Here is a 24569-nt window from a genome sequence, read left to right on the forward strand (position 1 = left end):
CGTTACGCACGGGGGTGGGTGGGTGGGGTGGGGCCTAAACCGTTATATATAGTTTAGGCCACGCCTACTTAAGGTTTAAATCTGAATATAGATATAGATATAGATAATAGTGCGCTAAAGAGATACAGATACAGACAATGGCGTTGCGTTGAAAATATCACTGTGCCGCCCCCCCCCCCCCAGTCTTCCCCCATCCCCCCGTTATACCACTCTACCCAGGGTGGGTGTGATAATTCCTCGCCAATACTCTAGCAGGTTGTTGAGAACGTGTAAGAACATCTTTCCGATCAGATTACGCGACAGGTTACTCTACGTTGTAAATAGAGCCCGTGATGTTAGTTATATAAGAGATTTTAAGCGAAAGGAATTGGGATTGAGGCAGGAGAGGGGAGGAGAGGGGAGGAGAGGAGAAGAGAGCGAGGCGGCGGGTGAGAGAGAGCAGCTGAGTGTGTTATATCGATGTTTAGCCCCGAGCTGGGCCGTATAGGTGCTGGCTGACCGTTGCTCTCTCTTTCTCCCGCAGCTGAATGGCAGTGGTCAGGTGAAGGTTCCCCCCCACTACATCTCCTCTCAGATGCTGGCCCCCCCGCCTCCCCCGGCCCTGCCTCGCCTCACGCTGCCCCCTGACTCCAAACCCAGCAGCACCTCGCCAGACGCAGCTGCCTCCTCGCCCACCTCCCCCAGTAAGTGGCTCACTGTAACGCCCGCTCGCTCCCTGCCCTGTCCAGCTGACTGGCACTTAGACGAGAGTCCTGAGTATTCCCATAGTGTTGTAGAAAGCGCTTTAGATGGCGTAACTAAGCTAGAATTCTTCTCCTGAGCTTTTTTGATCCAACACCGTCACTCATTTGCACGTTCTAACACCGTAGCGTTTTCAAGTCGATCAGGCTAATGGCGCTCCATGACTGTGAGAGAACATTCTAGAGACTTCCAATCATCGCATTCCAGTAGGTCTCCAATCTCCAGTGTGTTAGCATCCAGTATTTATAAGAACTACATACAGACAGTACAGTGTGGCTACATTTTAGCTCTTGTAAATGCGGTAATCTTCTGGTCTGATGATTCGGTACTGCTTACGGTTGGCTCAGAGTTGGTGATCTGCTCTTGTCATCGTTACTACCTCATGCACATAACGACTTAAAAGACTGAAGCTGGGGTTAAAAAATAATACGGAGGTTTAAACATGAAAAATAGTCACACAAGCTACTTCTCAGTGGATAAATGTTGATCTGGAACCACTGTCGTGCCGGATCAAGGGTATGTACAGTACATCGAGCTCCTTGTTCAAGAAAACGAATCGATTCGATCCGATTCATCATCGGCGCATCGACGGGCCGACGCCCGTAAACAGCCATGCCACTTTAGATGACGAGGCAGTCTGCCACAGAGGCTGTCGTTTGTTATTAATTGTAATTTCATTAAGAAATGCTGAGGAGACACACACACACACACACACACACACACACATACACACACACATACACACACACATATCCCAGCATTACAGCATCAGTGCTGCAATGATGTGTGGCCTGCACCCTTCTCATCTCACTAAATACGATTAGAGCGTCTGTCTGCCCATGCAGCTCATCCTCCGCCTAATAGTTATGGATTCCCGATAAGCTCAGCCTGATGTGGATGAACGTGTTGCTTTTAACCTCTTGAAAAACGGCCTTTTTGCACAACTGGATGAGTGTCTGCAAAGCACGCTTTAATATGGGAATTCCTCGGAGAGGCACCGATAAACACGTCTGCCCTTTTATTCAATTACTCGGCTCAATCTACAGCGGCGTATTAAAGAACGTCGAGGCGAGTTCTGCATTAACAAGGCGCATAACGATATCTTACGGTATGCGCAGGCGTGCGTTTAGATGATCTGTACTGCACTTGTTTGCTGGCAGATTAATACACACACACACACAGCATACGCTTCAGATTACCATGCCTGTACAGATGTTTTCAGATGCCACCAGAACGGCTTCACTGCCTCTTGGTATAGATCCTCTGGAACTGTACTAGAGCTATGAACACCATTTTTCCCTAAGATTGGGGTTTTGACGATGGTGATGGAGACCACTGTCTCTCTACTCCAAAATCTCCCATAAGGGTTCTGGGTTGAGATGTGGTGAGTGTGAAAGCCATAACTTATGAGTTATGTGGTTTTCATGATCGTGATCATCCGAGCATTCAGTGAGCGCTCTTGCATTGTAGATAGGGGATGGGGGCGGGGTCATCCTGGAAGAGACCACGCCCATCATGGTAGATTGGTATTATATGTATTGATTTACAGTAACTTTAAGTGAATCCAAACCATGCCAGGAAAATAAACTTGGCATGGGGGCCAAGGGGGCATAAGTAAATACCCCCTACAGCATAACCCAACCAACCCCAATCGCATTTTTTTTTTTCACATTTGCATAGACCAGTGCTTTGTTTCTTGCACCTTAAGTGTTCAGTTGTCTTTTTTCGAGTGCAACCTACAGTAATATCAGTCTCTACTGAATTAACTTAACTTTCCCATAGATCTAAATGCAAACATCGTGCTACTCCCTGCTCCTACTGAATCACAGCCAGACTTTATGATCGAATCTCCTTCCCCTAATAATGAACCCTCTGTCAAAGTGATCCACCAGCCGAGGCTAACTGGGCCTGCACAGCATTTTTATACATGCCACGGCTCATAGTAGGACGCTAATTGCTTAACCGCATCACGCGGTGCATCTGGCTGGGAGCATCTGCTCTCTCCGCATTGGTTCGGGTTTTTCCTTTAATTTGTCAAACCCATCAGGACACACACTTCATCAATCAGCCCTGCCTAGACAACATCAATCATCTAGTCATCCGAGGCTTATATGTTCACTTCAAATTAGTCATAGCTAACACATGCTTGATTAACGATAACATAACGAATGCTCTCTCTCTCTCTCTCTCTCTCTTTCTCTCTCTCCTTTAGCATACTCTGCTCCCGGGACACCACCTGCCAACCGCTCCTTCGTAGGAATTGGCCCTCGAGACCCTGCGAGTCTGTATCAGGCTCAGGTACTACATCCTCCACTCCTCCATCCTCCATACAGACCGGTTCGGCTTATAATCTGTTCACAGTGATAGAATTCCACCTGTGGCAACACACGAGCTAGTGTATTAGCCGTGAACTAGCCCGATTTCTACGTACTAATGTAACATACGTGGTGTAATAGCAGAAGGATATGGGGAGGGGGCGTTCCCGATTTGCATATTCATGCATATTTATAGAGACTTGCATTCCTTATGAGAGAATTTATACTGTATGTGATTATTTATCATGGCACGACATGGTAATGAGGTCAGTAACTAGAATACAGCTGCAAACGTGACGGCGTGTGTGTGTGTGTGTGTGTGTGTGTGTGTGTGTGTGTTAGCTGCAGGACTGCAGGCTTAACCACACGTTGCAATGTTGCTGCTGCATTGCGGTGCTCTCTGCCCAATAATCAGTGCAAGGGTACCTCAGTGAGAATAGAGAGTTTGATGCGATGTGTATGTGTGCGTGTGTGTGTGTGTGTGTGTGTGCAGCATTTTGCTGACATACAAGTATATATCAGTTCGATCTTAGAAGCAGTTTTCGTTGCCGTGACCGACTTTAATCTGCCGAGCTTCCTCGTTCCTCGAGAGATCACCGTGACTCTGTGTGGAATCAAAAAGGACGTTAAAGAAGAGCGAAAGGAAGGACAAGCATGTCCCCAGTCCAGGAGACTCACGTCCTGAGCAGTCTGGTTGTTAGGGGAAACCAGACATGATGTAATCTTAAGGTGAACTTGAACTCAGAGGAAAGTCCACAGCAGGCTGAGTTCATTTATGCCAGACAGACTCGTGCGCTGGAGGCGATCGGGAGAGTGTCGAGCGCTGGAAGGACCAGAAAGGATGGATTAGGAAATAGGCTCTCGTGTATACCTCACTGATGTTTTTGTTTAAGCGTCATTCAGAGTTTCCTGCATTACCCACAATGCTTTTAGACTACCGGGTGCCACTAGGATTCAGCCCTTCATCACGTCTACGTACAAAGAGAGACGCAGCAGCGCTTTATTCCTAAGTTTATCTCTGTCCAGCTCTCTCACCTTCTGTATGCTGTAAACAGATCAGCTTCCAGAGCTTCAGCGTTCGTGCCAATCATCTCACAGATACGTCGTGTTCCTGCATCTCATTCTGGGTCTCTACTATCGTCTAACGCGGCAAAACCGGCGGACGAGAAAACAGTAGTCCCTCCAGGATTTTATCGCAGAAACGAACTCAGTCGAACTCGTACTCGCAATATTCGGAGGAGCTCGCGACTTTTCACGTGCGTCGAACACGAGGACGGCTAAAAGGTCCGACAGGCATCACCGCGAAAGAGCGCGCGGAACAATTGCGTGCGACTGCGGTGTTGCCGAACTCCGCTCGCATCAAAAATTTTGAAAAAAAGCCCCAGCAAAATCAAGCATTTTTGGCTGTAAGAGTCACAAACCCCCCCAAAAAAAAAAAAAAAAACCCTCTCCAGACTGAGTAAAAAAGCTCAGGTTCTTTTGTTTTGTTTAGTTTTTTCGTCGCTAACAGCGAAACCTAAACGTTATCGATAACGTTTGAGGTCGTTGAAAATGTTCTCCTCCTGTTAGCCTCCATTGTAACCGCGCTCGCAAGAGCGATGTCCCTCTGCGACGTCAACACGGCACACATCCCTCACAGGAAAAACGAAAATACGGCGCCGACCCACAAAAAAGGCTCCGAATCCGGTTCCTCGGAATCTCTTTCTTTGGCGTCGAGAACGTGAACGTCTGTAACACACAGCCTGTGTTTTCAAAGCGCTTCGTATTTCACGCAGTTCCCCCGAGGCGTTGTTTTTTATTAAACGGATAGATTGTCATTTTGTTAAGCCCTCGTGGCCTAACATGCCCCCTTTCCCCTTCCTGAACCCGTGTACACACCCTCGTCTCAGCTTCGTGCTGTCATAACTTTAACCACCTGTCACCCAGACAAAGCCTCGAGCTTTTATAGCGAGCTAAATATTTCGGTTGGACTCGAGGCCTAACCGCTGCTGGCCTCTCTTCACCGCCGCTGCTTCCCGTTTCTGCAGGACCGAAAGGTTATTTTTAGGGAACGGCGCCTTTGATTACGAATAGCTCGATCTTTTTAGCAGCTGGCATAACGTAAGAGCTCCAGCTCCAGTAAGGACTCCTGAGGGAGTCGTTTTCCCCTCAGGTTTGATCTTTTAGCACACTGTTGTTGAGTATGGAATGAGAAGCGTGCCATTATTTATGGCATTATTTGAATTCAATCGTTCAATAGTTCTGCTAATTCGGATTCAAGTTTTTGTAACACTGCCAAAAAAAAAAAGCATACGGAGGAGTACGAAGGGGAAAAAAGGAGCTCCATCCATCCATTTTCAATACCGCTTATCCTACAGGGTCAGGGGGAACCTGGAGCCTATCCCAGGGAGCATCGGGCACAAGGCGGGGTACACCCTGGGGTACACCAAATTCAGCACAGGGCACAATCACACACCCATTCATACACTACGGACACGCCAATCAGCCTACCGTGCATGTCTTTGGACCAGGGGAGGAAACCGGAGTGCCCAGAGGAAACCCCCCGCAGCCGTAGCGGGAATCGAACCCCCGACCCTGAAGTCGTGAGGCGAACGTGCTCACCACTAATCCACCGCCCCCCCCCCCCAAATTCAAAACCTTGTCCAGAAATTCCGTTCAAGGCGTCCCACATCTACAAAACTTCAACTCCAAATCAAATCAAAAACGTGAAAATCAGATTCAAATTTTCGCCGTTTAAATTCAGATCACACTGACACGTTTCCCCGTCCGTAAGGCGAGGCGAATCGCTTGGGCGACTTCAGTAATGTGTGTGATTCAGAGTGCGTATTAGTCACGGCTTTGTTTAGTAGAGAACCTTTAGTTCAGTAGGGAGCGTCGATTCACCAAGCGATACGGATTCAGTTTCAGTTCATCGAGAGGTTCGGGGCTCTTGTATGAGGAGGCGGGAGCGCACTTTGGAAACTTACCGGTTGATTTCGGCAAAGACGTGGGTTTCGTGCTGTTGCTAATGCATAAAACTTGCGCGCTGTTGTCGGTACGCAGGCTCGTACATGCCGTGTTCTGACTTTCAACAAAAAGGGCCTTCGGGCACTTTCAAAAGCTTTCCAGTGAAGCACCGCTGCACCGTTTTGTGTGCGTGTGTGTGTGTGTGTTTCCCAACCTAATCCCAACCCCGGCTTCAAGAGATTTCAGCTCTCCTAATTTAGCGTTCCTACACCCAAGCAGGGATCTCGCTGAAGCCATGGAGAAAAGCGAAAATAAACACTCTGGGAAAGGTTACTCAATTACCGGCGCTTTCTGGATTTTCAGCAGCCAGGAAATGCCTCGTGTCACGCCTTTCCACCCTGGCGCAGGGCTACAGCCCCATCTGCTGGACTCTCGCTGGCGTCTCTGTCCGCTGAGGCCTCCAAAGTAAAAATATTCCTCCGTATTGTTGTTTTTGCAGAGGCGGCCAGCACCGGGTCACTCTTTCCTCTCCCGTGCTGAGCTGTGTACGCTGGCAGTGTTCGCTGCGGTGTGCCGTCGTGTGCCAAAGCATCTCTCTGGAGCTCGGTTCCAGCTCTCTCTGCCTCTCGTATGGACGCGGTTCAGTTCCTTGGCAGATCCTTTCGCTCTTCTGGTTGTAATTTTACTCCCAAGGATGATTCTCGGTTCAATTTTCTGTTTTTTCCTCCCCCACCCACCCCCAAATCTCAGGCCTGTTATCTATCAGGACGCAGCAAAGTATTTGCAGGCGCTGTAATCAGCGCACGGAAGAAATCGAGAACCATCATTGAGAAGTGCCTGAGCAATTGCATTTTTTCTTCTTCTTCTTCTTCTTTTTCTTAAGCTTTATTAAATCGACGCTTTTGGGCGTCGCCGAAGACGTCTATTCGGATCGGTGTTAAATGACTTCGAGCCCAGCGGAACACGGTGAACTATGAGGCGCTGCTGTTTTTTTTTTTTTACAAGGCTTCGTCCGATTTGAAAAAGATTTCGGTGGTGTGCGAGAGAGAGAGAGAGAGAGAGAGAGAAAATCGTATTCTGTGTTTTAAGAGGTCTACGTTGGGGCCTGCTGGGCTCGCTCACGCTGGCGCTCTCCACTCTTTAGCCCCGTATTATGTTTAATAGCGGCATCGCTCTCCAAACTCTGACAGCGATCTGCGTTCCGAGCCCACTGGGGCAGGAGACGCTGATTACCCGCCGCTTGGAAACTGCAAGTCATTACGCTCTGTTTTGGCCCGAGCTTGGAGTTCTGCGGTTATCCCTTATTCAGAGCCATAATTTACATCGCAGAACACACACACACACACACACACACACACACACACGGCCTTCATCAGCAGTTCACGATCATTCCGAAAGGGAAACCCTTCGCCGTAAAGTCGACATCGGACAAATAAGCGTTCCCTCAAAGACCCTTTAAAATGCTAAATAGGAACCTTTTTAAAGGTCGTAAAGGTCATTGAGGACTCTCGGGGGCATGGCTTGAATGGTAGGTGCACAAACTCGAGGAAGGAAACTCGGGACAGGTGCACACATTAGGAGAACAAACCAATCGCGAGACCGAAACGGCGGCACGAACATGGCCGTAAACGTGAACTCAAAACAAAACGAACCGGAGCAAACCGGATACGTCCCGCGCGCTCGGGAGAGGGAATTCACGACGTCCGAGCTACTCGACCGTCACGTCAGCGCCTCGAGGATTTCGCGATCGCAGAAACGAACGCGGATCTGGGGCCGAGACGCGTCACGTGACGCCATCGCGACGATTTCCATTTCACCAGCTCGAGTGGTTTTATCCGCATCGCAGATTTTGAAGCAAAAAAAAAAAAAGTCGAGCGTTTCCGGACGCGACAACCGCGAAAAGTCTCCGTACGGACCGATTAGCTGTTTATGTTTCGCTACTGTAGCGACGGTCCCTCGTCGCGACGCTGAACAGATCACGCACGGAGGCCGCGAGCGTCGAGACATCATCAGTCAGCCGAGATCGAGGCGCGGATCCGATGCGCAGTTCTGGTCCCATACCAGCGAGAATGCTAGATCGGATATCGGAGAAAGATATCGGACATCGGATCCTGGGACAAACGGGGAAGATTGGGATTGGATTAGGGAAAGAATATTCTTTTTGGAGGCTTTTTCCCCCGCGTGCTAGGACTGATTTGATCGTGTTTATACTTTAGAACTCTTGTGTATATATTATATTTACAGTGTAATGGGTTTCAGTATCTGTATGTGTAACTGGTTGTAGTCTGCGGTGTGTTTTATTTAATCCAGAAAGAAACAGGCGGACGGGTCAACTTCTCATTTAATCTCTCCACTCTCTCTCTCTCTCTCTCTCTCATTCCTCTCCCATTCATCCATAACGCAAAAGGGAAGAGGAGGAGCCAAAACAGGAAATGACACAAATCAATGACATCACGATAATTAAAAGGAAACGCACTCACACAAACAGACAGTCACAGCAGGTACACATCCTTTTTGTGTGATTCTACACATCAGATTCAAGGCGTGTTTTCTATACCCGTTGCGTACGGAAAAATAAAGCGTGGTATCGTGCGGTCTCTAATGCGGTCTCTAATAGTTCGCTGTATATTTAGTCATGATTAATAGATTCCAATGACGAGCCATTGCTGCGATGCTATTATTAGTTTTATTGATTGGTTTGTAGTACGGTGTCGGTGCTGTGATACGACATGAGCTGTGTACATTTTACTGTCTCCTGTACTGATTCATGATGAGTTTATGAGGATCAGTCAGAACTGTTCTTCTAATCCAAACTTACCGTTTTATTCATTATATTTTCCCTCACAGGAGAATCCTTTCTGACATTAATCCCATTCTGTTACTAATTTATTTCTCTTCCTCTCTCTCTCCCCCCCCCTCTCTCTGTCTCTCTCTTTCTCTCTCTCTCCCTCTCTCTCCTTCTCTCTCTCCCTCTCCCCCCTCTCTCTCTCTGTCTCTCTCTTTCTCTCTCTCTCCCTCTCTCTCCTTCTCTCTCTCTCCCTCTCCCCCCCTCTCTCTCTCTCTCTCTCTCCCTTTCTCCCCCCCCTCTCTCTGTCTCTCTCTTTCTGTCTCTCTGTCGCTTTCTCTCCCTCTCTCTATTTGTCTCTCTCTCTCTCTTCCTCTCTCCCTCTCTCTCTCCCTCTTTCTCTCTCTCCCTCCCTCTTTCCCTCTCTCTCTCCCCCCCTCTCTCTCACTCTCCCCCCCCCCCTCTCTCTCTCTCTCTCTCCCACAGTCCTGGTATCTTGGGAACTGATTTGGACTCGGACACACCGAAGCAGGCGAGGACACGGATTTGAGATTCCAATTGATTTTTTTTTTTTTTTTTTTTTTTTTTTTTTTGTGGAATTACGAAAAAACAAGAACAAGATGAAAGAGGGAAAAATTTGATCATATATGCAGTATTTGTATATATACAGCATATGTGTGTACGTATCAACACATATGTGCACACATATACACGCGTAAAGCTATATAAAATGCTTCAGTAAACTTTTTTTTTTGGGGGGGAAAGACAGTGAAGAACCGAATGTCGGACGAGCTCGAACAGACTGCGGATGCATGAGAAGAGAAGAGAAGACAAGAGGATGTTGTTCGGCGGCGCAGACGCACTGAACTGCAGGCCAGAGACTGAAGCATACAGAAAAAACATTGAGAAAAAAAACAAAAACAAAAACAATACGCCCACTTTGCTTCCCCCTGGCTCTCGGAAACGAACGGCCCTCCTCCCCCTCCCCCTGCTACAGGTGCTGCTTCCTCATATATGCAAAATACGTATGTTTTATTTCCAGGGAAAGGAAGCCCTGATGACGGACGGGGGTTTTAACGCTTTAGGACTTTCCCACGCGTTCAGAGCTGATTGTGTCCCTCTTATTTTTCTTTGTTTTTGTTTTTTTTTTCTCTCTCTCTTCTTCATTTTAAACAAATTTGAATGTGGGCAGAGGTTTCGGGGCAATATGAAGGGTCGATGACTTTCCCCTTAATTTCCCTTCACCTAACGTACGGCTCAAAACGGCCGCTTTTCGTTCAGTTTTACTGACAATCATGTTTTATGATCAGTTCTTTTTTAATACGTCACATCTGTATCGGAGATCCACTTTTTGGTGGATGCCTGAATTTTTTTTTTCTTTTCTTTTCTTCTTTTTTTTTCCTTTCTTCCAAACTTTGATGACATGTGGTACGTCTGTGGTATTATAGGTCACAGTCAGTGTGTGTGATGGGTTCACATTACACACACAAACACACACAAGCATATACACACACACATACTGACACGCCCTTACAAACAGTCTTCAGAAATGGCACGTACTGTTAAATACACTAAGCGTAGGGCGGGTCGAACCCGTCGGATGATTCCGGAGCGACGGAAGCACCTTTTTGTCTTTTCTGTGTCACACTGAAAATGGTTTCGTGTGTGTGTGTGTGTGTGTGTGTGTGTGTGTGTGGGGTCCATGTACGTTGCATTCATGCATCGCTTGATGCGAAATGTAAATGAGAAAACGACGAAAGGTTTTTTTTGTTTGGTTTTTTTGGCACACACTAAAATAGGAAATTCTTTTTTTTTTTTTTTCTTTTTTGCTTAATTATAATCTCTTTCTAAAAATGTGATCGTTTTTCGCTAGTCCACCTGGAAGTACCTTCTTATGGGATCAGCATACGCGGGAAAGAAAAAAAAAACCTTTTGACGATTGAGATATCCGTGAATCGCAGCGCTTAGAGAATCCTGCTGATTTTTTTTTTTTCTTTCACAGACCATCATAAAAAAATGCGTTTTTTTTACCGCTGCCCACATCGTGCTCCATATTAGCAGCACATCAGGCACTAACGGCGACCTTTAATCGCTAATCTACCCTTTTACCGTATACGTGAATGAACGCAACGTACGTGGACGGTGTGTGTTTGTGTCCCGTGTATATGACGTTCGTACGCGTCTAAAGCCCATAAATCCATCCTAGTGAACTACATCGGCAGTACGATCTCGAATCCTGTAGATGACAGACAGAAAAGTAGAAACGTGGAGTTAGCCTACATAGTGACGAAGGGAATAAGGACTCCAGTTCTGTCACTAATAAGACAGTATTGGGTTTAGTATTGAATTTTTCTTTACTCTCTCTCTTTTTGTGTAAACCGCGTCGGAAATTACAGGCATTGCACTACTTTTAATAATTCTTCGCATCTTTCTGGCCTATTCATATGAATGCTGCAGGTATGACTTGTTGACTCGTTTTTGGTTTTTTTTTTTAGGACATGTATAGTCGTGTTCTCTTTAGCAGGGTGCACGAATATTAGCTTCAGAGACGGTAGAACAATCCATCCGATCCGACGTCCTGCTCGAGTCACGTATCCCGACTCGGAGAACGCCGCCGCCGCCGCCACCGTGCTTCGAGGAGTTTTCCTTTCAGAAATCCCCACGCTTTTCTTTTCTGGATCCCTGTTCATTTTTTACTTTTTTTTTTTTTTTCGTACACTTTCTTTTCAAATACAAAACACACACACACACACACACACATATATACCGAATTATCTGCATGGGGACAGTGAGTGTAGCTAACTCTTGTCGGGATTTCTTCAAAGCAGGCTTGTGTGCTGAGTTAAAAAGTGTTAATGGATGAATATCAGGGCTTATGAATCTGCTACCAAACCCAAAATAATGCCAGAGCCATGAAAAGTGCCTACAACATTGCAAGAGTTTCAGTTCATTTGGGGTTTTAAAGCATTATTATTATTATTATTATTATTATTATTATTATTAGGGATGCATTGATGGCATTTTTCAGCCTGAATACTAGTATGAGCACATGTTTTTTTCTCGGTTCTCGTCAACACCGATACTGATACCAATTTGAGTAACCTACTTAATCGATCAGGGACGTCATGAAACGTTCGATTTAGCTCTGTTTACGTTTCCCCCGCGTTTAAATAACGCCCGTAAAAGGCCCGCGTATTCTATGAGGCTCGTTCTTGAGCGCGTCAACTTTAGCCAGTTGATTTGAAATGACGCGGATTAGCTAGCTACGTCCGTCGCATCGGATCGAGTAGGGTCGCGGTGGAGAAACGGTTCGGGGAAAGTGTTACCGTAAAGCGAAGTACGTTTCGTTTTCGTCGCGTCTCAGTCGGCGGTTTTCTCGCCTAGCCTAGCTAGCCTTTGAGCGTCGATGCATCCCTAACTATTATGATCGATCCCGGTGAGTTGTACCAAGCAGGGGCTTCCATACAGGCTAAATAATCACACGTAAATACCATCATCAAAGACGAAGACTAAAGCGCCGACACGCTCGGTAGTAGTGTAACCCACATTTTCAACTTAGCCTTCAATAGCGCTTTTTTTTTTTTTTTCTTTAAAAGATGTTTTTACACCACAGTGAGACCCCGATTACATGCGACATGATGGCGTTCAAGGTGCTGACATGAGAATCTCTATATATCAATTATATATATATAAATATATATATAAATGCATGGTGCTTTCTAAAAGGAAAAAAAAAAAAGCTCAAATGGCCACCGTATCTTTGACATGGGCGCATGGCAGATAATCTTAGTAGAATCTCTGAAGCTAAGCTCTTACTCGAAACTACTTAAACCTCCGATTCCCCACAGTACAGTACAGAGCGCATCGGGATTGCGAACGGATACGTTTTTTTTTTTTTTACCTTGCGATGCCAGACATCGGTTTTGAATTTTAACCCCCATCCCCGCAACAACCCTAAACCCCCACCACCCTAACCCTTTCGACTTTGCACGACGTTTTATATATAACACATTATGTGCCTTGCCTTTAGTTAAGAACAATAATACATGATTGAGAATTGTAAATGAATTTTTTTATGTAACCGATCGTCGCTGGAAAAGAAAAAAAAAAAAAAAAAAAGGATTTAAAAAGATTATAATAATAACGATTTTTGCATGTTTGCTTGTCACTATCTTGATTAGGACTGATAGAGTGCAGTAGATTGAGACGGGTGAGACTGGCTTCCTTTCCTCCTCCCCTTGATACGTGTTGTAGTTGTCTTTCCACTGCATGAAATTCTTGCTTTTTTTGTTTTGTTTTGTTTTTTAAATATGATTTCACATTTCATTAATTATATTACTTCTACTGTAGATTAGCGACCTGCTACAGTACCCGCTCTTTCTTTCGGATCATCACTGACGTCCTTTTATTCACCCGAGCCGTCGATGTTAATGCTTTCTTTCATTTTTCTTTTTTTTTAACTATATAGAATGAATGTAGCTTAAAGTATGGACTCGTGAAAAAAAAAAAGAAACAGACGGAAAAAAGTAGAATTGTAAAGCTTAATTTGTAAAAATGGAAAAATCGGGCAGAATGGTGTTAGAGTTGTTGGTGTGTGAACCTGCTTTCGGAGAGCTGAAAACGTCAGAATGATGATTTTTTTTTTTTTTCGGTGATAAACCCAGCATTTGGAAAAAAAATTTTTACGTACTAGATGACCAGAAGATTCTAAGATGCATCTCAATTCTATCGATTCTGCATCGACGAACGGAACTGCAACCGTTTGAATACAATTTCCAAAAAATTTGTTAACTAAAACACGTTCGGAATGTATTTTCCGTGAACAACTGGTTGATGAAACATGAAGGCGTAAACCAGTCGGTCCCTCCGGGATTTCGCGATCGCAGACGTGAACGCGAACTCGAGGAAACTATTTATAGGATGTTCCGAGGAGATCGCGTTTTTTCAAAATTACCGCCGATTTTCCGCAGATCTGGCGCGTCACGTGACGTCATCATCAAAGCGCTCTTCGAATTCACGTGCGTCGAACACGAGTTCGGCTGAAAGCTCTCGTTTACCAACAAACGTCACGGAGAACAATTTCGCGCGATCCCGAGTTTCGCCGTGGGGATGGGGGGGTGGTTGGGGTTGGGGGATTTGTACCCCTGCAAACTATTTTATTTAATTTTTTTTTTAATAATCGATCATGTATAGAATCGAGATGCATCCAGAATCGTTTTTCTAATTGATTCCCGGAATCCAACTCGGTCTCAAAGTCTCCCACTCTAGAGATATCAGTGAATGAACGATGGGCAGTGTGTTAGCGTGTTTGCTAGCACTTGTATTTAATATTTTACGTTCATAACGCTACATGACAGATGACGGCGTACGTTTATAAAGGCTCGTTCCATCAAGCGTCAGCTAGCGTCCATTTCGATGGCGGACACTTCAGTCGCGTGACTGTTGTTTTTGTTGTTGTTATTGTTTTTGAGATGGTTGTGATGTGTTGTGTTGTGTTGTATGACTGACTTTGCGTTAAGATCAGTGAGACTATACACAGCTCTGAGATTTCAGCATCATGGCCATAGGCATTCCTAAAAATCTTAGACTCTGAATTTTCTTTTTTTTATGTAAGGGTCAGGAATAGTACATGGCAAAAAAAAAAAAAAAAAAAAAACAGAGTTTTACGGCAGCTGATGCTGGTTAGAAAAAGCCTTTATGAATGTTTCCGTTATCTCAGTTGAAGATCGTGAAGCTTTATGAACGTCTCCCTTAATGGAATGTAATATCCCATGTTCCACGTGCGTAGCGCTAACTTACTGTCTGTCGTTTAGAATGGAATCTGGCATGGCGGCCATTTTAGCTTTCGGTCATCGTAGCACTGTTAGCATTATTGCTATTGAGTTATTCCTGGTTTTGGAGGAACGTTATGATTTGAATTCCTGCTTCTGAAAATCACTCAACATTAAGTCAGCAGTGTCTTCCAATCTCTCTCTCTCTCTCTCTCTCTCTCTCTCTCTCTCTCTCTCTCTCTCTCTGTCTCTCTCTCTCTATTTCTCTCTCAGTCTCTCTCTCTCTCTCTCTCTCTCTCTATATATATATATATATATATATATATATTTCACTCTCAGTCTCTCTGTGTCTCTCTCTCTGTCTCTCTCTCTTTCTGTCACTTGGTCTCTCTCTGTCTCTCTCTCTCTCTCTCTCACACACACACACACAGTTCTTCTAATAAGCCTACTTCCGTTCAGATTTCAGTGTTTAGTCCAGACCTTCGGAGCTGTGACTTGACGAGTTCCAGGTCAGTGTCTACGGCGGTTAACGTGATGATGTGGTTTGTTACACTACGACTTCTCTGATTAGCGATGAGGTCGTTCCGGCTAACGGTGTTTTGTTTTTTTTTCTCTCACACAAATACCCATAAATTTATGAAATCAACATTTATGAGGGGGGGGGTTTTTTTCCGCCCCCCCACTTGTACTTGATTTGTCCAGAAACCCTTACATGATGTTTTTAGATTCTCACGAGTACTTTGGTATTTTCTTTCTTTCTTTCTTTGTAAGGTTAGAGTGTAGGGAAAATAATTTATAACTGATTACGTGGTAGTGTACGGGGTAAGAGGAGCGCGATGAATAAGTAAATGTGTTGGATGAGTAAAGGCCATGTTCTGGTTTGTGATGCGGTGAAATGTATTGTTTCTGCGATGCCGATATGCAGCTCTGGTAGCTATTACGATTTGCTGGTAGTTAGTTTAGAAAAAACAGATGAACTTTTCTTTCTTTTTTTCTCCTTTTTTTTTTTTTTTTAAAAAAAAAAAAGTGGAATTAGTAGAACAAGCGGTTTTGTTTACATGAAGCCCGTAGTTAAGATCTCTTTAAGATCGCTGATGGAGAACGAAGTACGGCTCACGCCCTGGCAGGAGAGGAGTGCTGCGATTAAACCCATTCCATCAAACCCATATTATACACACGCAACAAAAAGTGCTGTCAACATTCAGCAAGCGACTTTCTTTTTATTTAACAGAGCAGGTGATGAGGCAGGGCTTCTGCCCACAATGAAGAAGCGAGGCACTGTGGCTACAGCGCTAACATCAACGCGTCACCTGTAACTACAGACACAGGGTGTGTGAAGGATCGACGGGAAGTCTACGTTGTTGTTGTTTTTTATTTTTTAAAGAAGAAGAATTTCTTTTACAATGAAAGCGATCCTGGCTGCAAAGAAAAAAATTTTTAAAAAGTCCCTGAGAATCCGAGAATCCCTGAACTAGAGTCTCGAAAAACATCAACAACCCGTATCATTACGGACTGAATGGGAGTGCTAAGCAATACGTTGGCATGCATCCTAATTTGTACAGCTCTATGTTAAAGAAGCGGTATGTCATTGTTACAGCCCTCTGCTGGCTGCAGAGCAAATTGCAACGGCAGTGGAAAAAATTGACAGGCTAGTTCGAATCCCGACGCTGCAGCAGTCATCTGTGACCGGAAGACCAAGAAAACAAAATGGCCGTGCTCTCTGGATGGGCAGGATGGCATGCTCTGTCTGTCTCGTCAATCACAGAGACACTAGCCAATCGTAGATGTCTGCGAGTTTGAGTATGCGGAAGAGGGCAGATAGCACTGCCCTGTGATACAGAATGAGCTTCACGTGTCTCAGAGTTAGCGAGTGCTAGCCTTCGTTCTCCTGAGTAACTACCGTGTGATGAGGAGTGTTCGCTAGAAGGAAGGAATGGGAGTAAATTCAGTCAAACCCACCCCCACATACACTAAAAAATTACAAACTGCACCTTTAATGTTACTAAATGCAATTCCACCGTTATGCAGAGTGCGCACGGACGTGTCGTTAAAGCTGAACTCCCGATCCACACATCGAGCCCGGTCAGTATTTCCCCCGGGGCAGATGCACATTGCCCATCACCTGCCCTGTGAAGATTTGCACTGCTCCATACTCACCTAACTGAAGCCGTCGGCCCTCCAGCCAGGGTGCCGTCGCCGCCGCCGCCGCGGCCAGCAGCAAGAGCCTGTAGAGAAGCCTGCGAGCACGCCGTCTGCTCCTTTTCCCTTTCGCATCGTTTGCATTATTTCTTTCTTCTTTTATTCGTAGCGTGAAAGCTCAGACACAGACAGGACTGCTTGGCGAGACCAGATCTGTCGTCACCGCGAGTGCGTCGTTCGTTTTTATTTTTGTTTTAAACTGGCCACAGGCGACGGTCGACGTCTTCGAGCCGGTGCATGTACAAAAACAAACAAACAAACAAAAAAAAACCTACAAAAAAAAAAAAAAACACGACGTTTTATTTCAGAAAAAACCCTTGTCTAATATTTTTACAGAACTGAATAATGAATAATTGTTATGCATATTGTTACATTTTGAACACATGACCTTGTGTACTATAAATGCTTACCATATATATCTAGTACAGTAAGGAAGAGGAAAAAAAAAAAATGTACAGAAAATTTTGTATAAGAAAAATATGTTTGTGTTCGTGGTTTGGGTTTTTAGTTATCATAAGCTTGTGGCAAAGCCACAGAAAACTTTGCATGTTCCTTCTAAAGGATCTGCTGTTCATGGTGTCGAGGCTCGGCACCGCGATCGTAAAGCCTTTCTACCCGAGAGCTTCGGGCGGGCGGGCGGGTGGGCGTTCCGGCTTGGAAACGAGGCCTCGCGTGACTCCGGCCTCACTCGTCGTCGGTTTTAAAACCGAGCCTCGGTTTAAGCGTCGAGGGGATATGCAAATTCCATCGCTGTTTCTCTTTCCTCTTTTTCGATTCGTTTCTGCACTTCTTTTACGATTCGCTATTGTTCGCTCGACGATAAACACTTTCTTTTCCTTTCCTTCCGTTCGAAAGATTGCACTAGATAACCTGCTATTGATTATTGATATTTTGTCTGAGATTTCTTTTCTTTCTTTCTTTCTTTTTTTTTTTTAAATGATGTGTTCCTGTTGAGATATTTCTGTCCGTCAACCTTAAAGATGAACGACGAGTATGAAAAGTATTGAAAGACAGGAAGAGAGAGAGATAAAATAGCTGCTTTAAAAATGCAAAGAAGACATTTTTTACACTTAGCGTCATGTGTCCTGACAGAAGTCAGCCATGGTGGATAGAGGAATGTTACGACCGAGTGTTTTTGATTTCTTTTCTTTCTTGCTTTTTTCTTTTTTTTAAGTTCGAGCAGCAATTCGAGCGCCACTCTGATCAGAGTGCCTTTTCCTTGAACAGGTCAGTATGGAATGTTGGAGAAATTCAGATTTCAGAGCAGTTGTGCAATGACGTGGCGGTATGTCTGAGATGCCGATGGTTCAGTGTTAGAGAAGGAGATTAGTACTGTATTATATTAATATAGCGCGCAGGATTTATGCACTAGAACATCACAGTGACTTGCAGGACACGAGTGTTGGCACTTTCGTCGTTGGAGACGTGTAGCGGAGCTGATGGTGAGCAGGCGTGAAAGCCAACGGACGTTTCCTCTGCTGATGCAAACGTTCGGCGCGGTCGTGTACTCCCTCGAGTACTCTTCCATCGTCTGGGTGCGACTTAAAGCTAACAGATTTGTGTAAAGTGAAACCTCTGTGCACCTTTGTACTGTTTCCTTTCCTCGTACATAAGGGCTGGATAACTTCTTCAGGTCAGAATCTCAATCTGCAATTTGGACTTCTTTTTTTTTTTTTTCTTTTTTTTTTTTTTTAAATGTATTTATTTTTTGGTTTTCTCGTCCGTGATTGTTTCAGTGCACAGTAATTCTGGAACGGTCCAGACGAGGCATTCAAAGCGCCTGGGATAACCGCAGCTGTAAAGGAAAAACCCACCCTGAACGACCTGCACGTGTATTAATCCTTAAAGTGCACCTGTTATGCTTTTTAAGATATGACCTTTCATGTCGTGTGTTATAGAGCTGTTTGTGAACGTAAAAAAAAAAAATCTGCAAAGTTCCAAAAATCAAAGCGCTGGACAAACGGAGTTATCGACTCGCAAAAGAAGGAATCGATTCTGAACAGCTGAATCGAGTCGTGAGTGATTCCAGACTTTACTTCCTGTACTAACCTACGTAGGTTTGTACCAAAAAGCCCCGCCTCTGGTCTTCATCGGCTGCCCGCTGACAGACGGAGCTGAAACACGCTGACAGCGGTAGACCAATCGCAACAGACTGGGACGTCTGACCAATCAGAGCAGAGTACGCTCTCTGAAAGGAGGAGTTTAGAACGAATGCTTTAGAACGGATCGTTGAACGAGTCGAGTCGTTTGTGACAGGGGCGGAGGGAGTGTTAAAGTGTTTTTTGACCTCGGATGCGTGTAGATCTATCGTATGAGAGCTTTAAAACAAAATTAGGCACGTTTCAAAACCATAACAGGTGCACTTTAATCAAATGAATGCGACCTTCGGTAACATCCCAGATGTATTTTGTAACGAAATTCCACCACAGTGCCGTTCGACTCCCTGCCGATCCCGGCGTCGATGGGATTTCTCTTCACCTTTACCTAAAGAGAGCGATGCGGCGGCGCTTTCGTCCATCAAGTCCGCACACCTCCTCAGCTGCACTGCATTCTGGGACATCGAGTCTCGTGGATTTCGTGTCACCATGACGCCGGCTAGTAGTGAGCGAGAAAAGACGCTCTTGCTCCTTTGCTTTTCGGAGTTCACGGCGAAACCTGACTGTTCATCGAATCTTGTTCTCGTCCCGGTTATTAAACAGAATTGGAACCGCGCTAGAAATAACAACGTCCCCCTGTCCCAGGAATAACTTTTTAAATAAAAAAAACCACCGAGTAACAAATTAGCACCGGAATCTTTAACCACATTGCAGATATTTCAACCTAAACATATTTAACGTGCTTCAGGGTGGAGCTTTTCTTCTAAAGGATTATGATCTGCTTTTACCATCGCTTCTACATTCTACCCTTATTCCAAGTCTCTCGAACCGATCACATTTCCCGCATCTGACTCAACATCAGACCCCTTAGCCTATTTGGATATATATATATATATATATATATATATTTTTTAATCCAATCGACGGAGCGATCCAGCCTGACTGTGCTAAGCTAACACTGATCGATGCTTTTTCGATCCACCACCAGTATTTCTTCTCTCATGTTTGTTTTTTTTTTTGTTGTTTTTTACCCATTTGATATCCTCAAGAATAAATACCAGCAGCTAAAAGCAAAAGTATTTACACGTGAAGAGACGTAGAAACCAAAAAAAAAAACAAACAAACACAGAAACATCCTCAGTGAGCAGTGCCTGATCGTTTTCCTGCTTTGTTTTCGAACTCATCCCCTCAGTCCATTGTTTGTGAATGGTTTCGAGAGCCAGATTTACCCAAGCCTCTTAATAACACAGCACGACTGGTGCAATACACACACACACACACACACACATACACACACAAACACACACACACCATGACCAGTCTTTAGGAATGTCTCTTTATGGTTTTCTTTCTTTCTTTTCGCCAATGTTTTACGTGTTAGAAAGGGCTGAAGGCTTGTGTAAGCCTGGCCTCGGCGTGGCAGCGAGGCTCCAGTGCCTGCTAGTCGCTTAGTCTCTGTTCAAAGGGGTGAAAGCCATGCTAACGCTTTGCAGTTATGCAATCTTTTTTGATAATACTCTGAATCAACTCTGAAATGCCAAAACACTCTGGCGCGCTGTCTGTTTCTTGTTTTGTTTTGTTTTTTCGCTAACAGCGTGTCGTCCGGCGATTAAAAAACCGTAACCGCGACACGTCCGTATTAACGCAAGACGTTCGGTTCATCGTTCTCGCGCCCAGGAATAAGATTTCTAATTCTGTTTGACTTTTTTTTTTCTTTTTTCTTCGTAATGGTATTCATCTCCTCTGTGTAATAGGTTTTCTCAGTTTATAAAGCATGCTGTTTCCTCTCTAAGTTGGAGGTTGACGCGACAACAAAGCGGAGGTGAAATGTTTCTCAGAGAACGTTCTGATGCAGTGTTAAATTTTAAGGGTTTTTTTTTTTTTTTCTTCTTCTTGTTTGTTGTTGTTGTTGTTGTTGATTTTGTTTTTTTCTTTTCTTTTCTTTCCTCTCATTATTCTTTGCGAATATTACCATGGTAGTTATGCATTAACCGCTTGCTTGCTGCACAGACACACGCTTCACACCAGGAAGGAGCATGAGGACATTTAGTTTACACACGACCGGCGTAATACGACAACACACACACACGTATATACACAACGTACATCGTTTTCTTTTTCTTTTCTTTCTTTTTTTTTTGGAGCTCGGAAATTTCCGCCGTTTCTTTATTCGCTATATACTTTTAGAACGTTGCAAAATTGTAAAAGTCGGAAAGCCGGTTAATCGTGTTTCCGGTTCATTTTTTTTTTTTTTTTTTAAATCTTTTTCTCATTCACAATAAACACACGTGGAAAAGGAAAAAAAAAAAAAAACAAACTAAATTTCCCATGCTTTTGAACTGGTGTGAGGGGAAATTTACAAAGCTTTGACAATATTTCATTATAATTGTATTCCGCCATCGCTGTTTGCAAAAATCGCTCATGAATACAGTACTGGAAGTGATTATGTTTCTCTATGCAAAAAAAAATGATAAAAATTAATAAACAAAGCTATGCTACAACTCAGACAACGCAGGTCGTTCTGATTTCATGCTCTTTGTGTCTGCGCGTTTGTATTTATGTCATGTTGATGTGATGAAAAGGATTTGTCGTTATTTATGCTATTTCTATATAATTATTACAGTATGCAAATTCACTTCGAAAACAACATTGACACTAAGTGAAAAATTTACCAACTCACAGCTTTGTTGTTTTTGTGCTGTTGTTGTTGTTGTTGTTGTTGTTGTTGGGTTTTTTTTTTTTTTTACAAATATTACAAAGTAACAAACTTTCAAATCATTTCAATATTTCTACATCCCCCGCTTGACTTTTTATAGTGGATAAAAGCTGTAAAGTGTTTTCAGACTTCCTGTATGAGGATAAGGAAGGGGAAAAGTAAGCATTTTGAAACAGTCGGTAATCAAGAATGTGTATCGGGATGTATCCATGATGCTACTTAATGCTATGCATAGACTTTCAGGTGATTTTTGTTTTATATGTCCCAGCCAATCAGGTCACAGCTCGAGGGGAAAGTGAGGAAAAACAACATGACGGATAAAGTGCTGGTAGAAAGAAATATTTCGTTAGTGAGGGTAGACTGTATTTGAGAAGATTAAGAGAATACTGAATCAGATCTTTTTTCAATTTCTACATGGCGATATCTAACTAACCTAGATATAATGCTGTATTTTGGGACTGTGGTCCCAAACATTCTACATTTTCTGTCTCAGGAAAGATGCCTCCTCCTCAGCATACATAGTGGGTTGGTGGAATTATAATCAGTGATTAAATTGTAAGAATTAAATCCCTAGTTAACTGGGATTGGCGGGGGGTTGTGGAACATATGAAAAGTTAACTAGCTCGCCAGGCTACTAATGTACTGCTCTTTTCTTGAATCCTTCCAGATGTGCTTATACAGTATGTCATTCTTCATTAGCTATCTAATCCACACTGTAACCGTGTCTCTTTCTGTTTCACAGCAACACAGAAAACCCAACGTGTGCAATCACAACTTTTACCGCTTCTTTTTTTTTTTTTACCTTTTTTTTTTTTTTTTTTGTACATTCGTGAAATCCCGATTTCATTTCCAGGTTGTAACAATACAGGATGTGGCAAAGTTCAAGGGGGTGAATACTTATGCAAGCCACTGCACTATATACGGTATGTTGTACCATAATATAATCTGGACAATTTATTTTTTTGGTTATAAAAAAGCATTTTCATGTGTTTTTGAAGGGTTTATATATATATATATATATATATATATATATATATATATATATATATATATATATATATATAGCTGTATGTGTATATATATCATTTGTGTGTTCAGAATAAGAACACTTTAGATGAATTCTATCTATAAAATGAACATATATAACATATATATGTGTGTGTGTATGTATGTATATACATATATATGTATGTGTGTATATATATATATATACACACATACATATATATGTATATACATACATATATATACACATACATATATATGTATATATATATATATATATATATATATATATATATATATACATACACACACACACACATATATATGTTATATGTGTTCATTTTATAGATATATGTGTGTGTATATATATATATATATATAGATATATATATATATAGATATATATATATATATATATATATATATATATATATATATATATACACACATATATCCATTTGTGTGTTCAGAATAATAATAAACATTTTAGATGAATTCTATCTATTAAATGAACACATATAAGAGGAGTTTTTAATGTGTTATTGGTCACTAAATCAATGTGTTTTTTTTTTTTTTCACTAAACCAAGATTGGACTCAGTATAATGTGGCTCGTTACATAAATTGAAATTTAATTATGCCCCCGGTGTAACTGATGCAATACTGAGAATATTGAAAATGATAAACATATTTTGTATACTTATTGTATAATTTAGTGCTCTATTTACCTATTGTGAATGCTGAACTAATGCGTGTTGCACTTTTCTGAGGCGGGGAACATTCTTCTTACTAGGGCTGTGTGTGTGCACGTTGTCCGATTTTTAAAGAAATCCCTATAGATCCGTTGTGGAAGCGTGTGAGGAAGCGTGTGTGGAAGCATGTGTGGAAGCGTGGGTGTGTGTGTGTGTAAGCGTGTGTGTAGGTGCAGTCATGAAGAACGAGGAGGTAATGAGTGAGTATCTCCACCTGTGTGTGGTTAAAGAAAGCCTCTCCAGGAGCTGAAGAAAATGTCCCACTCCTTGTGTTGAGTTTTGAGATTCTGAAGCTAGTAGTGCTGCAAAGCACCACCTGCCATATAATAAAGCCCATCGGTGTTGTTCTCGCTCAGCTTCGGGGGCGTCTCGATCAGCTCCCTGGTGAATCAGTGTATCGTGTACACAAGTTAAGAACCCTCACTCACTGCCCATTGGGACACTGATGACTCAATTTCCTCATGACTACATGCTCGCGTTGACGTGTATCGTTAATCACTCTGTGTTCTATAACACGTAACACAGGAACATGAAAGGAATATTCTAAAAGCGACTCATGTAAACACCTGAATCAGAATATCGCCTTATTCAGAATAAGGTCAGTAATTAGATTACTGCAGTCCGTGTAAACGTAGCCAGCGTTTCTGTGAACGTTGCATATATTAGTGCAACTTGAAATAACTCTCAGCTGGCACTTTAAATGGACTTTCCAAATCAGTATTTATTTTAAGTAGGGATAAATCTGGTTCGATTCAAAAAACGAATTTCCGATAGCCCGTATGTGTAATAATTACCGCGCTAAATTTTCATGGCGGTGACGGCTGATGATGTGTTCTGCCCTCATTTGTCAGCGCGTGCCCTCAACATGGCTCATGGCTTGTGTGTGTTCAGATTTAACCTTTGCATCAACGATCCTTTTAAATGCCATTTTCAATTTTGTGAAAACCCACTTGATGGAAACGGGTTTTTAAAAAATGAGCTGAGAGAGAAGTGAAAGAGTGCGGTGTGGCGTATATGGTTTCACTCGAACTTGGCCGTGGGATTCAACGCACCTGACTTTAATCACGCTGAGGTCCATTATCCCCTAGATACAAGCCTGCTGGAGCCCGGGTTTGGAAAAATACAACTTTACCCTTTCTAAAGGAAGTCAAGTCTTATTTCTTTTTAACGAGTCAAAAAGCAGCACGAGCCAACTTTCTTCTTTTTTTTCTTTTTTTTGACATGCAAGGGTGAGCGAGTGCAGCA

At 43.2% G+C, this 24569-nt stretch overlaps 1 protein-coding gene across 6 annotated transcripts in view; it reads left to right on the forward strand.

The window, feature by feature from the left end:
• Positions 1–21363, forward strand: part of nfic (nuclear factor I/C) — a 136913-nt gene extending 115550 nt beyond the window's left edge. For 5 of the 6 annotated variants that reach the window (XM_053625775.1, XM_053625773.1, XM_053625774.1 and 2 more), the window contains 3 exons: positions 524–683; positions 2954–3039; positions 9274–21363. In XM_053625775.1, coding sequence (XP_053481750.1) covers positions 524–683; positions 2954–3039; positions 9274–9294 — 267 coding nt within the window. In that variant the 3' untranslated portion in view covers positions 9295–21363. The remainder of the gene's footprint in view (positions 1–523; positions 684–2953; positions 3040–9273) is intronic. The other variant, XM_053625776.1, reaches the window with a different exon arrangement.
• Positions 21364–24569: the final 3206 nt, after the last annotated feature.

The sequence above is a fragment of the Ictalurus furcatus genome, chromosome 5, assembly GCF_023375685.1.
Source record: "Ictalurus furcatus strain D&B chromosome 5, Billie_1.0, whole genome shotgun sequence".
Taxonomy (NCBI): domain Eukaryota; kingdom Metazoa; phylum Chordata; class Actinopteri; order Siluriformes; family Ictaluridae; genus Ictalurus; species Ictalurus furcatus.